The sequence below is a fragment of the Lathyrus oleraceus genome, chromosome 5 (assembly GCF_024323335.1).
Source record: "Lathyrus oleraceus cultivar Zhongwan6 chromosome 5, CAAS_Psat_ZW6_1.0, whole genome shotgun sequence".
Lineage (NCBI taxonomy): Eukaryota > Viridiplantae > Streptophyta > Magnoliopsida > Fabales > Fabaceae > Lathyrus > Lathyrus oleraceus.
The window spans coordinates 500,340,081-500,357,716 of NC_066583.1; the positions used below are offsets into that span (position 1 = coordinate 500,340,081).

The 17,636-nt window shown below is 30.9% G+C and overlaps 2 protein-coding genes across 2 annotated transcripts; one reads left to right on the forward strand and one right to left on the reverse strand.

The window, feature by feature from the left end:
* The first annotated feature begins 10,466 nt into the window (after positions 1–10,466).
* LOC127085752 (protein LHCP TRANSLOCATION DEFECT) lies at positions 10,467–11,531 on the forward strand. The gene is made up of 2 exons (XM_051026269.1): positions 10,467–10,822; positions 11,089–11,531. The coding sequence occupies exons 1-2, from the start codon at positions 10,550–10,552 to the stop codon at positions 11,341–11,343; spliced, it is 528 nt and encodes a 175-aa protein (XP_050882226.1). The 5' UTR covers positions 10,467–10,549; the 3' UTR covers positions 11,344–11,531.
* Positions 11,532–11,718: 187 nt separating this feature from the next.
* On the reverse strand, positions 11,719–17,097 carry LOC127085751 (uncharacterized). Its single transcript, XM_051026267.1, has 9 exons — positions 16,747–17,097; positions 16,374–16,555; positions 15,699–15,811; positions 15,436–15,514; positions 15,037–15,065; positions 14,210–14,303; positions 13,769–13,858; positions 13,434–13,632; positions 11,719–12,350 (listed from the first exon to the last, which is right to left on the reverse strand). The coding sequence occupies exons 2-9, from the start codon at positions 16,515–16,517 to the stop codon at positions 11,851–11,853; spliced, it is 1,248 nt and encodes a 415-aa protein (XP_050882224.1). The 5' UTR covers positions 16,518–16,555; positions 16,747–17,097; the 3' UTR covers positions 11,719–11,850.
* Positions 17,098–17,636: the final 539 nt, after the last annotated feature.

Below are 17,636 nucleotides of genomic sequence, written 5' to 3' on the forward strand. Positions count from 1 at the left end.
TTTCTTATATATATATATATATATATATATATATATATATATATATATATATATATATATATATATATATATATATATATATATATATATATATATATATATATATATTGTCTTGTTATTTTCTTGATTAATAGAGGAGCATGGGGGAGTGGTTATGACTCATGCCTCCTAACCTCTATATCTTGAGTTCAACCTTTGTTTGCCACATTTTGTGCATATTTTTCCATTTTTTACCTTTATTTTTGTTTTCTTTTACATTTTTTTAACCATTCAAATTGTCATTCTTTATAATTTTTATAACATATATTTCTTGTTTTTGACACTACATTTGCAATGTTATATTTTGTATTTATTTTTTTCCATTATTTTATTTCAATTACGATTCATTGTAAATATGTCATATTAACGATTAATAGAGTGTGGGATGTTGGATTTTGGCACTATTCCTTTGAATATTTTCATTGCTAAACATCAAATTCTTATCTGTGGATTCGACATTTTCATGTCGTCATGCCACCGTTTTTTTATCGATACATTAATTGTACTTCGTCGCGTTTTGACCCTTTGCATACAACGTCTCCTTTGTTATCAATATGCACAAACCGGCTTTGAGCATATTACCTAGGTTTTTTGTTTACGTTTCTCAATTTTCATTTGCCTTGCACATCCTTGCGTTATGTGATATTGATCTGCATTCTTGCATCATGATCTTAATTCGTTCACATTTCATTTCTACTTCTTTAGATTTAATTATTATGAACTCGTGTTTGTATATATGACTTGTGTGTTGCTATCTCCAATTCACATGGCATACTCTTGGGCTTCCTTACAATTAGACAATTTCCTCGTGCACTTACACTCATTTACTTGCATTTGTTGATTGGGTTTCGATTTAATTATTTCATTATCTCATACTCACATTCGACAAAATGTACCCTCATTCCTATGACGTGTAATAATTTTATCATTTTTTGTTTGCTTGCTTGTTTAGCTAGTTCTAACACAAAAATAAAATCAATCTCTTTCTTAAAAAATACCAAAAATAAAAATTTGATCCAACGTCAAGTATTTTCTCAAATAACAATTAAATCATTTCCAACCTACCATTTCAATACATTCCAACTTTCTCAACCATTTCATTCAAACTCTTTTGCAATCGCTCATCAAATGTTTAATCCAACGTCAAGTCATTTTCACAATAAAAATAAAAAACACTTAATTCTTATCAAACAATTTCTTAATAAAGATGGAAATAAAACGGGGTAGATATCACGATCTCCTGAGACTAAGATTCGAGATGGATATCTCGCCCATCCTAGCTCTCGCCATCATTCAAAACTGTCAATACGGTTTCTTCAAACTTTTCTCAAATAAAACCTCAAAACATCTAAGAGTTATTAAACACTTTTGCAAATAAGATGGAAACGGAACGTGGTGGATATCACGAGCTTCTGAGGCTAGGACTCGAGATGGGTATCTCGCCACTTGATGTGAATGTTCCCTTCTCCACTTGTTTTAGGTAGCCAACAATGCTGTCGTCGATTGACAGAAAGTAGCTCTCACTAAAATCGACCAACAAACAAACATTTTATATCCAAAACCACGTAATTCTTGAGTTCTCTATTGCACCCGAAGATACATAGGAGCAGGATTTGTAAATCTTGTCAGACCCATTAATAAAAAATTTAGGTTTAGTTCCTTTCTTCTCGCATTAATAAAATATTCAAAAACATTTTCTATTTTCTTTTCTTCTTTCCCTCTTAATAACTCGAGAAGCCTAATATTTCTAAGCTAACACCAACGTGCATAATTAACATAATGGTTCCCGTTGAGTACAATGGACATAAGGGGTGCTAATACATTCCCCTTGCGTAATCGTCTCTCGAACCCTGATTTGATTGCAACGACCAATATCATTGTTGTTCTTTCTTGGATTTTATCGATATTTCCCCTTTCCTTTTTAGAAATAAATGAAGTTTGATGGCGACTTTGTTTAGTCCATTATCATGAGCGTGTGATTGCGCTTCGTGAAGTCGTGTTCTCATTTTTTCGAGATGCAACAATGTTCCAACAGTAATGGTAACATAGGGTGAAAATTCTAACTAATGGTTGACAAATATAATCATAGAAGCGATTAAGTTTCCTTTTTAATTCATTTATCCCTAGATATGGAAATTCTCATGACTAGTCCTACAACGATTCTATTTCGATTATGACTTTTTACTAAACATGAAATTACTTGCAATCCATCATATATTGCATGTAGCCAATGTTGGAATATTTTATATTTAAATATTATTTAATTATTATTTAATTATTATATTTCAATAATTATTATGTGAATATATATATATATATATATATATATATATATATATATATATATATATATATATATATATATTATTAGACGATAGTACCGATCTAGAAGGGGGGCTGAATAGATCAGTTTTGAAGTTTAGCGCTTTTTAAAAATGTTTTCAACGGTTGCGGAAGCATCCTAGATTGAAATCGTCTAAACGATTTGTTAATGGAAAGATCGGATATACGTGAAACCGAATGGAATTACTTAAGATAGAGAATATCAACCCCTATCTAAATCAATCAATTAACTACTATGATCCTTGATATCGTTATCTCTAATAATGCTCAACACAATAAGAGATCAAGGAAAATATTACTAAGTTTGTGCGAAATTAATTTTGTCGAACACTTGGTGTGCACTTCACACCAAGTATCAATTTCACTCAAGTTGAATGTGCAGAATTTTACTCAATTGCAATCAAAGTGATTGCAACAATTTATCAAACAGTTGATATGCACATCAATCAAGCGATATTGATTTTACAATTAATTTCACACACAAAGTAATTAATGCAGAATTTAAAGAGTTAAGGGATAGAGAGAACAAGACCGGATTTGTTGAGGCAGTTTCCCTATCGTCCTCGCTTAGGGTACGTCTTCCCTCAATTCTAAATCAAGAATTGAGATGTTTTTATTAACACGTTGCAAAGTCAATACAAGAGAACAAATGATCACTGGCGATCAACCCCTAGAGTTGTTGCAGATCCTATTCTATTCTCTCCCCTTGATTCGAGTTGAACCAAGTTCTTCAAGCACTTCGAACAAACCTCCGTTTACCGCTACCTTATTGGAAGAACGCCTCGTTCTCCAAAACTTCAGCTCGACTGATTTCGAACGTGTTTACCAGTAATTTCTGACAAACAACCGCTAGTCCTCCAATAGTATGAATCTTGGTAACTTACAGGATCGACTAGATTGATCCTAGGACATGTGTCTCAAGAACTAATGTTATGATGGTTTGATTCATGATTAAATTTGCTTCTGGTTTATGAATGGTACCAAGCAAATAGTGTTTCGACAATAACCCTAAACGAATCCTAATGGCTTATGACTTTAAAGATAAAGGACAAATAGCAGTAATTCTGTAAAAAGGTTTTTTAAAGATAACAAAGGAAATTGGCAAAAGTGAAAATAAATAACTTGAAGTAAAAGTTTTAAGTTTGAGAAAATGTTGGAAATGAAGGTCTGGTGAAATGTAAAATGCAAAGGTAAAAGTAATGATGGAATACTGAAAATAAGGGCAATTCGACAGAAGAAAAGACAGTAAATGGTTTTAATTTAAGTAGTTTGCATTAAACAAATAACATGAAAAGTAATCATGGTGTTCTTCATACATACATTTTCAGCAAAGGCTCGTTTCTCTCGCTCCGGTACTTTGAGTATTTTTAGTGAATTTTGTATATCAGTTTGAACACACCAAATCTAAAAACTAAGACTCCTATTTATAACAATTCGACCCTAACGGTCTCTACACAGATGATTGCCACGTTCGACGTTTTCAAGCGTTGCGTGTCTCAGATGCTTCCACGTGTTGGCCTGACGAAACTGCTTCGTCTAAATTTCAAATCTTTCCCGCTTGAAGCTTCAAATCTGTCAAACGCCTACGTCGAAGAGAACTTGTGGAGATCAAAAAATCTTCTAAGTATTATGCTTCGACAGAAAGGTCCTTTCTCCCAAGAAAAGGATTTAATAAATAGCTTCGACAAAGCCATTTTTCTATTATTCTCCAAAACATTATATTTTCAAAGAACTTCAACTTAATGGTCGAAATCTCCAGCTAACAGAATGCAAGTCACTTGAACCATAAGCTTTCTTCATAATCCTCCGTTTACCGCTACTTGTTTGACCGAACCTTCCGTTCTTCAAACTTTTCACTCGGCTGAATCTGCGAAGCAAAGGTTAGTGCAAAAAAACCCAATTCTTGGAGGACAAAACCTCAAGGGTTTTATTCAAGAAAAACCCACACAAAGTCTCAACCCAAACTAAGATAATCCAATCTTATTTGGACGTTATCACAGCTGCAATGCATAATGCTCAACAAAGATTATCACGTGTGATTGTTGAGAAATGCAATGAAGAATGAAGATGATGAGCACTTTGGTGTATATTTTCACTTTTCTTGTTAGAATGTTGAAGAAGAGACATTTGAATATTTATATGATGTATGGACAAATAACTAACATAACATAAGAATTTCACAAAGTTACACAGCAGAAAATTAAGTAAAACAGGCGACGAGTCGACTCAAATAAGGGATGAGTCGACTGAAACAGAGTTTATTACAGGGTTGAGTCGACCTATGAGTTGACCCGTTCGGACTCGTGGCAATATGGTTCAAAAGAAAGTGGGAAATGAGACGACCTAAAGAGTGGATGAGTCGACTCATTCAGGTTTTCCAGGAATGAATCGACCTGTGACTCGACCTGTTCGGACCCGAAGGTTTTGCTCCGAGTCATGAGTCGACTCACAGAGGTTAAACTTCCAAAAATGAGTTTTGCAACATATTATGACGAATTTAAACCGATCTCCTATGAACCTAGGATGTTTACTGTGATTAAGTGCATGATTCACATATAAGATATGCTCCTATATGCTTGAACACACGGAACCTATATTTTGAACATGTTAAAGTATGAATGTTTTCTATGCTATGATGATATTATTCAAAGATACGATGTGGACGACTAGAGAGGTTTGACATCATTAAAATAAGAATCAGGCATATTTGCCCTCACATTATATATATATATATATATATATATATATATATATATATATATATATATATATATATATATATATATATATATATATATATATATATATATATATATATATATATATATATATATATATATATATATATATATATATATATATATATATATATATATATATATATATATATATATATATATATATATATATATATATATATATATATATATATATAATCGATTAGGTAATCAAATAAAGTTAAATGGCTAATCAAATTTCTACTTAACAATTAATTAATTAGTCGAGTATGAATTCAAATATGAGTGGATGTCTAGATGATCCATTTTAAAATACTGAGAATCATAATTTTTCATCACCCTATTTATAAACTATGATTTCAAATATATCGTACACAAATGTATTATCTCTTTGACTCACCTGAACAATGTTCAAGTCATTAGGAATATCGAATGAGGAAAGTCCACATGCTAACAAATGTCAATAACTTATCTCTATACTTTTACATTGTAGATTGGTATCGAAAATTGGTACAAATATTCGTGCAATCTAATTTCTCATAGACTAGCATGTTGTAGATCACATAATTATATGCATGCTGATTTGTTTATTTTATTCTCAATCTAATATAATTGATATCATGGGTAGAGGATGTCTTTTATAATTGATTGTTATTTAATTAATTCTAAGTAGTAGAATATGAGTATTTCTTCATATTTAGTTTATTGAGATTTGTCCATAAAAAGTCAATATTTGTTTGTTTGTTTTGAAATGAGATCATGAAATATGTTTTTGGAAATCATGATTTTCTTTTTCTTTTTTAATTAGATTGAAATATATATTTTATGAGACATAATTTTTTTTTTATGATAGTAAGTGGAGACTTTTTTATTTGTAACAGTTTAATGTGATAATATATAATTCATGGGGAACCTTTTTATTTGTTATAGTCATCGTAATAATACGAAATTCATGTTTGTTTTATATTTGTTTTGAAATAATTTGTATTGATTTTAATTTTTCTATATCTTTCGCATGATCCCTTCAAATATATAGTTTAAAATTTTGATTGTGAATTTAACATTATTATTATTATTTGATTTTTTGATTTTTTTTTATCAATGGATTTTTCTTTGCTCGTCAAGGAAATCCATTTATATGCACACATATACTTTTATGTTTAAAAATAAATAAATAAATATATAAATAGTTGTTTTATATTTTGTTTTCTAAATTTGCTTGAAGTATTTGTCTATTTTTCTTTGTTTTTGAAAAAAAATGAAATTGGGGTCAAGAGTTAAAAAAAATAGCTCTCTTGATCGATGAATACAATTATCGAGATCCTTAATTGCATCATAATCTTGAATATTTTATTTATTCATGAATTTGTAGAAAAGAAAACAAAAGAAAATTTCAATAAAAATAAAGCTTCATTTTTTATTTTAAATATTTCCACTATATATTTTGTTTTATTTGATATTATTTAAATTCATTATTCACACATATTTTTTAATTCAAATATTATATTATAATATTTACATAAATTTTATATTTGAATCAAATATAATTTGTTGCTATATTTTAAATGCGAATTAGATATATTTCTGAAAAAATATATATTTGTGAAAAAATGGTTTTTTGAGAAATATATTATCTAATATATATATTATTCATATACGATTGTATTATACGAATAATTGAGAATCATAAATTTTCAATATTTTTTTTTAAGTATTATAGTTCTCTAACATTTTTTTCTTGAAAAGATGTAATGCATGGTTAATGTTTTGAGACACATATAGAACATGAATGATCAATATTTGGGATTTGGTAAGAAAGAAAGATCTTGAATGTCAAATGAGTAAAAACTAGTGTTCTTTCTTACCCATATTTTTAATTTTAATGTGCGGTAGTATAGGGGAATAGATTCTCTACTGTTAAATTTTTGTAGTGAAATCTGAACCTTCCATTCATTTACATATTATTTACATTAATAAAAAGTCATTGTAATTAATGGTTAAATTTTATACTGGACACTCTTTTATGAAAAACTCACTGGAGAAAATATGCTTCAAGAATTATAGCTTGGGGTGTTCGCGGTTTAGTTTGGATCGGTTTTGAGACAAAAAATCATCTGATCCAAAGATACAAAAAGCATACGGTTTGGTTCGGTTATTGGATGACAATAAAAAAAATCCAATCCGATCCGATCTAATTTATATGGTTTACTTCGGTTCGGTTTTATTCGATTTTTAAACAAACACTACTTCTAAATCTAAAATAATTTTAATTTTAATTTTTTTTTAAATTCTGACAAAAACATTTTCTATATGAGATTATATATATATATATATATATATATATAAAAGAAACCAATTTAATTTTTACATGCCCGTGGAATCTGTGGATGGTGAATTTTCCAATATGACACTTCAAATATTAAAATGAATTTTCCTGCAACAATTTAATATTTTTTACATGCCTTGGTGAATTTTTTGAACAATCAATTTGCATGACAGGAAAACAATTCAATTTAATTTTCCGTCAACAATTGGATTTGAACAAAAGAACAACAATAAATTTAATATAATTTCAATAGAATTGCAATAAAGAATTTAATTTAATTGAATTTAATATACTTTAGAATCTTGCAACAATTCAATTTTCCTGTATGTAACAGAACAACAATCATCATCATTGTAGAAAAGCAAATCAAGAACAATTATTGAATTGCAAATTCAAGAACAATTCAATTTTCCAGTAGAAATTTAATTTTTTCAGAAAATTATTACAGGAATCAACAGAACAATAACATAACCGTAGAAAATCATAATAAAAGCATGTGTATATAGAGTTAATGAGAATATTATATGAATAAATATCAGTTCGATTTGGATTGGTTCGGTTTTCATGCAGCCAACCGAACCGAACCGGTCGGTTATTCTACAAGGTGGTCTAAACATATAAAAAAATCGGTTTTTTTTTTGTTTTCGGTTTTTTATTTTTTATTTTGATTTGATTGGATTTGAACACCCCTAATTATAGCTACCTCCTCTTAAGAGACGGACCACGTAGAATAAACATGGTCCGCCTCTTGAGAGGAGTTAGCTATAATACTTGATTAAAAGTAAAAACAAAGAATTAGTGCATATATGTCAGCAAACATTTCCCTAATATATTATTAATTAAAAGTAATAAAAGATTATTCCTTTTTTATATAAAATATAAAGTTTCCCATCTCGGTATCTAAACCAACGGAGATAATAGACTATTTTTATCGTAAAAAATGGTGAATAGAAAAAATTAAAAGTAATAGGTATTTTTTTTTATTCATCAATTCTTTTGTGTTGCAATATACAAACATATAATTAAAAATAAATTTTTTAATGTTGTCCAAAAAAATCAATTATATAATATTTTTTTTTACGGACAATATTGAAAAATTATTTTAAAATATAACAAGATATGACAAGAGGTGGAAACAACAATAATATCATTATGGGAGATAGATTATAAGAATATAAAAACATTTTATTTAAAATTGGTAAAATTAGTTTCTTCCAATATGTTTAGGAAAAAAACAACACACAAACTTGAAAGATTTCTTAACTAATTAAGAAAACCGAATATTTTTTGGTCTTGCAATTCATCCCAAAAAATTATATTTACGAGTTGGAGCACATGTATATGAGTTGAGTTAGATTTATGATAAAACTTAATTAATGAAAGCTTTTATAGTTAAATATGAGTGTATATAACCACTTTGTTAGTTGTGAAATCGAAGGAATAGATCATTACATTTTTAAATAAAAAATAAATAATAATAATAAATATGACACTTTTAAATAAATAAAAACATAAACGGCAATTGATGGGATTCAAAATATGTCCACTTAATTAGTTTTCCCCTCGAGCATCTACTCTAATCGAAGGAATATATGATATTTTTATAAATAAATAAAAATTAAAACATGGCGCGTCCAAGAAATATACCTCGATTATTTATTGGTTGAGGTGAAACATTTGTCATAAAATATATTATTTGTAGTTGTGATTCGTTAGAGTCGGTGAAGATCTTTGATCAAGCAGTTTGTTGATGATAGTGTTTACCTTGAAGAGCTATCTCAAGCCTCGTCAAAAAAAATCCAAGGTTCCAGTGAAATGGTAAAGTTAAAGATAATGTGACAAGGAATTTTAAACTTCAGGGTCGTGGAAGACATGAAGTCTGAAAACTCGTCGAGTCTATGTCGAGGAATCGATATCTTTAAATGTATAAGACTAACTCTCGATTTTACTAAAATAAATCCCGCACGCGCTTTTAGCCCTTTGAAAAGTCTCTCTTTTTACGAAAATTACCATAATTTTTTTGTCAAGCTAGCTGCCTAAGAACTCAAAATGTTCTCAAAGAACGCTTTTTATATTGTATAATTGATTAGTTGTTAGGCATAATAGATTGTACATTTTGTAATGCCTAATAATAATCTATTAAGGTTAGTGTTCAATTAAGTAATGACTCTTTTAAAAAACCTTCTATTTTTATAACTCATAATCGATTATGAGACATATATAACCAGATTATCATCCTTGAAAAACCCATTATTATTTCCTTATTTGGACCACCTTTTATCTTATAAATAGATGATTTTTTTTTCATGTCTAACACATCATAAAATTTATTTGAGATACATTTCTCTCACTCTACTCTCTCTTTATTTTCTCACATTTAACTTCAAATTTAGTTGTGTTGTTTTTATTGTAAGTTCTACTCTTCCAATCTTCTTTTTTTTTGCTTTTAAATCAATTATTTGTTATATACTTTAATCTTTTCCTTCATATTTCTTCGTCTTGTTTTGTTGTTAAAAAGTACTATCTTGACATATTCCAAACTCTTGTGTTGTATGCATTGCCTCCTAAATTAAACGCATAAGAATGACTTTAGTACAATAGATTACTTACAATGCAACATGTTACTTTTATTTCCACCAATTTATTTTGATTATCTAAAAAAAATAGGATACATTTGAATTTGTCACATATGGAAAAATATATAAATATTCATTTTTTTTCCTTATTTTTCTTGTGATTGCAATTGATTGTGCTGTATGTGATTTATTCTCTCAAAATTCTTGATAATTTTGTAAGAAATATATAATCTCATAGCAATTACCTATTGAGGACTAGGATTAGGTTAAAAAAATCATCATAGGTTAAAGCAAATAATTGTTCATTGAAACAATCTTTAATGTTTGGTGTTTCTCATCAATCATAAGATGGACGGTCAAAAGTACGCGGGTGTAGATAAATGGAATGGATGAGAAGCAGTGAATCATTTCCTTATATACGTTTCAATTTCAGACATGTGGATGGATAGAACATGAAAACGGATTCCCTCCGATAAAACAACATAAATAAAACCGAAACAACTTTTGTTGTTGAACTCAACACAACAATGGCTTCAATCACATGCACCACTCACCAACCCATCATTTCAAATTCCAAATCTCAAATCACTTCAAAATTCTCAGTTTCTTCTCGGTTTCTTGGCATCAGAGTTAAGAAACTTGGATGGTCAAGCTCAAGCATCAATTCTAGAATTGGACCCTCCAATGGTTCAAGATTCACAAGCTGGTTCAGATTTGGTAAGAATGGTGTTGATGCTGAAGGTGCTGGCATTTATGGAAGCCAGTCTCGTGATGATTTTGATAGAGATGATGTTGAACAGGTAATTGGGAAACTAAAAATGAAAACTTGGAAATTTTGTGCATGCAACTTTGTCATAGTTTTGCTTTTGATTCTAGCATAGATAGTCATTGTTATTTGTTTGGTTCTTTCATTAGGAGTTTATAGTAACTAGTAAGGAATGAGAATGAATGATGTTAGTTGTTAGGAATTTGTTTTGACTTGTGTAACTATATATGGAGGATTGTGTTTAAGCATAAGTGAGGGGCAGTTTTGATCTGTGTGACTATATATGATATTCTTTTGCAGTACTTCAACTATATGGGAATGCTTGCGGTTGAGGGAACATATGATAAAATGGAAGCTCTGCTAGGCCAAAACATTCACCCTGTTGACATCTTACTGTTGTTAGCGTCAACAGAAGGCGACCTTCCGAAAATTGAGGAACTCTTGAAAGCGGGAGCGAAATATGATGTGACAGATGCAGATGGAAGAACGGCGTTGGATAGGGCTAATGCAGAAGTTAAAGATTTCATTCTTAATTTTTCAGTGCAGAGAGCATGATTGGTTTGAAGTTAAAGATTTCTTTCTTGACTTTTCAGTGCAGAGAGCATGATTAGTTTGTTCAACTATATGTCAATTGTGTGACATGGTTGTTTAGATTATGATAACTTTTGAACTATGTTATTTCATATGCTTTGGCACTTTTTATTCATCATTAGCATGAAGTTTATGGCACTAATCAGTTTATATTCTGAGGACTATCATAGACATTCTAATTAAGAACACATAACAATGATAGTTATTTTGGAATAGAGATTTCCAACCTTCTCTATTGATTAAGCATTCCTTCCATCAAATTAATTGGCTTTAAAAAATTTCCTTTCAACAAACTTCTGAGCATTGTAAATATGATATGAAGATCACAGAGATTGGATATAATGTACAAGTTGCCTTCAAATTTCAACCTTTTATACCAAATCAAGTTTTTCTATTGTAAAAATACAACCAAAAGATTAATCATCCAAAATGAGACATTTACAATGTTGTTGCATTTGAAAACATTGGCGCTTAAAAAAGACTATCCTTTGCATTTACATTAGTAAATATACTAGCAAGTGAATCCCCTTTGTCATCTTTTGTTTGATCACTTTCCTTTGTCATGAAGTTGAATACATTAGCTTTAGCATTGCTAGCTAACACAGAAACACTACTTTGGACACTTTGAGGCACTAATGTTGGATTCTTTATAGACACAAATGCTACCTTCTTCGAACACGGATGAAGTTTGCCACTGTTTAAAGATTGTGAATGTGATAATGCATGCAAGTTGCCCTCTGGTGAAGACTTGCAAAAGGGGGCTTTTGTGGTAGAACAATTCCCTCCTCCTTCCTCGCTACTAATCACAGTCTCCGTAACTTCATCAATTTGGGGCGAGCCTGTCAATAAATCAGTATTCAGATCCTTAACATGAGGGCTAGTCAATAAATCAGTGTTCATATCCTTAACATGGGGGGGATCACTTTCAGCTGCAGCAGCTTCTTCATCTTTCTCCGGATCAAGCTGGTCATCTGCACGAGACACAACTTACCATGTTAAATCACAACATAATATTACGACTTAACTTGTAAAAATAATTAGAATTTCCTATTATCTGTTTGCTAACTAACTCGGTGTATAGTTAAAATTGAGATTTTACATAAAATTGGGACGGGAAAGTAATCTATGAAGCACGGACACCGGAAACACGACACTGACACATCGACACCGATAATAATTTGAAAAAATGAAAAAACTCAACATAATCACAAGTGTAGGTGTCGGACACCGACACAGACACCTTTTTTCAGAGGTGTCGTTGTTGCTACAGAGGAAGTAATTTCATAAGTGTGGAATCATAACATGAAACGTAAGACTATACAAAATTCATAAAACTCATCTATGAATATAAATTTGTATATATCCATATAAAATAGCACAAGTCTGATTAATGTATATTTGTGTGTGTATACGCACACCATAAAACTTTCATATCACTCTAGTGCGGAAACTAAGTATAGGAGTCGAGCTACTATTATTATTATTATTGCATCAGAAATTATATGAATTCAGTCTAAGTTTCAGTTTGATAATTTCGTATTGATTATTATTATTACTAGCATTCTGTTAACTAAAGAAACAAATAGGCAGCTTTTAGATATTCAGCTATTGTATAACTACCTTGTTGTACTGCATTCAGAATCAAAATAACAAAACCAGGTTTTGATTTCTAAACACTTTCCTCTTTTTTTCTCAAACTTTCATCTCATTAACCCTATTGAATACAAGCTGTTAACAAGACATTTATTATAAAACAATTAAAAAACTGACCAACCAAACAATACACCAAATAGTTAAAGGGTAATGCTTACTTGTGCCCCGGGGCACAAGTTAAAAAACCTACTTATAGAAAGTTTGTATCGAAAGAAGTAATTCAAAAATTATTTACATATTTTTATTAAAATCAATACACAATTTCCAAGACATTATTTCTTCATTTAGTTCTTAGCCCTAGAGGCACAAGTTAGCATTACCCATAATTAAATTAATTATACAAATAATAAACAGCATTAAATAATTATGGAATAGCATAATGAGCACATCATGGTTCTTACCGCCAAGAATAGATTCGATAGTGGTATAGTTGACAGCTGATGCTTGAACTGAAAGATTTCCAACAGAATCCTCCTCACCTTGACTTTCATTCTCCACTTTATGCTTCCTCTCACGTAGTATAAACTTATCCGATTTCCACACACACTCTAATGTAACATAATCATCATCATCATTAGCAGGATAGAACTCTCTAAAAACCTGATTCAGTAGTATACGTCAGAACAGATGAAGAAAGAATAGATTAGCATGTAAACTATTATTTTCGATACATACTTGTGGCTATGCATAAGTATAAAAAGCAGAGAATTTAGTGGTACTACAATTTCAAACTAACCTCTATTCCGTTATGAGTAATTTTTACTGATTGCTTCTTTTTGGACAGGGAAGAAACCATGTTGAACAAATAAACAACATCAAGTAATATCTGCACAAGGAGAAAAAAGCTCACTCAAGATATGCACAATCACAAAGAAATATAACATAACGTCTTTAATAGCACAAAGTCTTCAATTTTACAGTATGAAATGGTATCACTTGTACTTATAGTTAATTTACAAAAAAACTCTCAAGATAAATGCATAATCACATAAACATAACATAACTTATTTAATAGCGTAAATTCTTTAATTTTACAGTATCAAATCATATCACTTGTGCTTTATAGGTAAATTACCAATAACCTCAGCATCAGTGTTCCACATTAAACAACTTACAATTTAACTATGATGGAACCTTGATTAAATCAAATTATAATACATAAACCTGGAAGACTTACTTGCTGAACCAAAACACGTAGACGCGCAAGCAAAGCCATAATTGTCACAGAAAGTCCCATAAAAAAGGATCGGGCAAACAAAACAGATATCTCACTGTTAAATAGTCAAGGAAAGAAATTTTATATGGAAGTCTTAACAGATTATTCAAAAAAGATGTTCAAGAAGCATACACTACATGATACTGGAGCCGACCATGGTAACAATTTCTATCCAAAATATACAGAAAAAATGTGACTCAATGGCTAAATAATAGAATATATCATAGTAGACAACTATAACCAACCAAATTTTGGAAAATGCTTCAGAAACTCAACTTTGGGATTTTTTCTACCAAAAAACATTGAGGTTATCAAGTATGAAATAAGAAGTTTCTGTTTCCTATTTCAACCTAGTTATCTAATCACTAACAGAGATGCAGAGGGGAAAACATAAACAAAATGGGTAAAAGAATGACTAACAGAGATGCAGAGGGAAAAACATCAACAAAATGGGTAAAAGAATGATTGAGCACATACAAATTTTAGCGTGGAGAAAGAAATTATGTAACACCGCCTAAATGTAAGCATGTAAAATCTTAATGTTCAATATTGTAATTACTAGGAAAAAAATATGAAAAACAAACAATAAACTCATATAAATATGCACTTTGTAAGATAAATTGGCACCTAATTACCTATACTGTGAAGTAAATGCGAAAGGTTTACATTCCTTATTATACCATGATCAAACTTTTGCCAATCAACTAAACCACGAGCATATAATATAAATGAATATATCACTATAGTAGAAACCACATGATACAGATAGATCACATGAAGAAGGATACGTTGCAGCCTTCAGCATTGGTTCAACCATCTGCACAGGAAAAAACAAAACATCGATTGACATAAGAGAAAGGAATATGGAAGAAATAAGCAATCCAATGCTAAATCTATGGTTGCACAGACGAGGGGAAATCCTAATTAGCGTCTGATAGGGACTTGGGTATTATGAGGTGTTCAAGTACCGCATCAAGGGAGGGTTCGTCAAACACTTGAGCACCCTATTATACACACGCCTCTATCAACATCAATAATGTGTTGAATACTCATAGCCATATTCTATCCATGGAAAAAGGAAGCACATGATGAGCCAGTACAGTAGAAACATTATGATCTTAATAGATTATTATTAAGTATTGAAAACAGAAAGAGAATAACTTAATAATATTTAGTTGCAATTTCACCTCTTCTAGTAGTCGTGCAGATCCTAAAAGACGCTCCAAAAAATTCAGCTTCTCATCATTATATTTTCTCCTTTTCAAGCTGTCATGAAATAAATATTATAACCAAACATGTGGTAAGAGGTGAAATGCATGAAAGATCAACATGAAAGAAACTACGTGTTTTAAACACACTGTCATTCATGCCACCTCGTTAATATACCTAAATTAAATCTTTGCTCATAAAATTTGAAAAAAAAAAGCGGAAAGAAATAATACAAACCTACCTCTCTAAAAGATGAATCTTCTGTTTTGGTCTATCTCCTTTGATAACATTGAAACATGATGTTACAAGCTCCTCCAAGTTTCCCAGACGCAGAAGCCTTAAATCCCTCCTCACCTAATAATCACCGCAAAATCCACAATGACTCGTAAAAACACATCACTTGCAAAAGCAATAAATACAAATTTCCACACAATTCCAATTACTCTTAAAAACTTTAACTAAATGAGGAAAAATAAAACAACAACAACAACAACAGTCAAGCCTTATCCAACTAAGTGTGGTCGGCTACATGGATCAACTTCTGCCATAATGTTATAGCCATAACCATGCTTCTATCCAAATCGTTAATTTCTAAGGGCCTGGTTGGATAAACAGCTTATTTGGATCTTATAAAACAAGTGCTTATCAAAATAAGCACTTATGAAAAGTCTTGTATAAGCTATTTTTATCTCTATGTATTATAAATTGTTTTCATAGTTATCTTTGAGAACTCATAAAAATAAGTAATGTTATAAGCTTTTTAAATAAGCCCTTCCAACCAAGTGTCACAAAACTTATGGCATATAAGATAAGCTCAAATAAAACAGAGGAAAAAACAGTTTCACAAAATTTTCAACCACAAAGCAATTTCAAATCATTGAACAGTTGGGCGAAACTAGACTCCGTTAGTGCATACCTTCAAAAGATGGTGGAAATAAGAACAACGGCGGTGCTGGTTCTTATTCTTGTAAACCAATCTTTCCAGGATACCACACTCACATTGCAGCTGCGGAAGCATCGATGTTAATCGTCCCTCAACTTTTTCAAATTCAGTACTCATCGAATCCGTGCAATTTAAATCCAAGGCAGAACTACAATCTGCAAATAAAACAAAGAACAAATAAAATAAACTGAGTCATGCATTGCTAGAGAATTTAGGTTTTCAGTGCCATGAATAATATGAAAGTATAAAGTGCAGCGACACAAATCGGAGCTTGTTGCAACGCGAATTGTGATATAGGAGAAGGGAATGAAAAATCGAAAATATTATAAAAATTAAAATGAAAAACCTGGAGTGGCTGAGTTCAGCGCCTTCGTTTTCCGGCCACCGTGCGTTCAAGGGGAAAGCAAAATTTGTGATTCTGGCTGATGGAGTGGCTGAGTTCAGTTTGTTGTTTTTTTGGTTTATCAGGGTTTTCAATTGTTAATATCAAACAACGTTTTAAAAAACGGTTCGGTTTGCCGGTTGAACCGGTTCGACCGGGAAGGTGGTGTGGCCGGCTCGGTTTGGACTAAGAAATCGGAATATATTTCATTTACCCTTTTTATTATCACAGATGGTAGACATGTGGCAAAACAATATCTAAGGGTTAAAATTTAAAATTGGTTTTTAATAAATAAAATAAAGAAAGAAAAACACTATCGTTTTCCTTCATCCTTAGGTTGGCTTCATTTTTGTCGGCGATGTGATGCAGAAGGGCGGAGATGGAGTGGCGGTTGTCTGCAATGTTATGGAGAGTGGAGGTTGTCGGAGATGTGACGGAGAGTGGCGGAGATAGAGTCGTGGTGGTCGAATATGTGACCGAGAGTGGCGGAGATGGAGTTGAGGTGGTCGGAGATGTGACGGAGAAGGGCGGCGGTAAACAGAGATGGAGGAAGAGTAGTCGATTGATCTTTAAAAAGTGAGCGTAAAGGAAAGATAGTGTTTTTCATTATTATTACTAGCATTCAGACGGGCACTCCCGTGTCCGTTTGTCCGCTTTTTTTAATGCGCACAACAGAGAAAAATAAATGTTTGTTTTTCTTTTTATGAGATTTCTATTGTAGGTCGCATTAAAAATAATATTATTACATTTTGAAAATGGAAAATAAAGATATTCAAAATTATATCGAAGCATGCAAAATAATATTGATACGGTGTAATCAATGACGTTCTTTAAGAGGAATGTCGAACATGAAA

Excerpts from the sequence above, each read along its gene's own strand:
- LOC127085752 (XM_051026269.1), top strand. The coding sequence starts at position 10,550 with ATGGCTTCAATCACATGCACCACTCACCAACCCATCATTTCAAATTCC. Across the intron at positions 10,823-11,088 it reads ATAGAGATGATGTTGAACAG|TACTTCAACTATATGGGAAT; the intron begins GTAATTGGGAAA and ends ATTCTTTTGCAG.
- LOC127085751 (XM_051026267.1), bottom strand. The coding sequence starts at position 16,517 with ATGAGTACTGAATTTGAAAAAGTTGAGGGACGATTAACATCGATGCTT. Across the intron at positions 15,812-16,373 it reads ATTTCCACCATCTTTTGAAG|GTGAGGAGGGATTTAAGGCT; the intron begins GTATGCACTAAC and ends GGTGATTATTAG. Across the intron at positions 13,633-13,768 it reads TTACTCATAACGGAATAGAG|GTTTTTAGAGAGTTCTATCC; the intron begins GTTAGTTTGAAA and ends CTACTGAATCAG.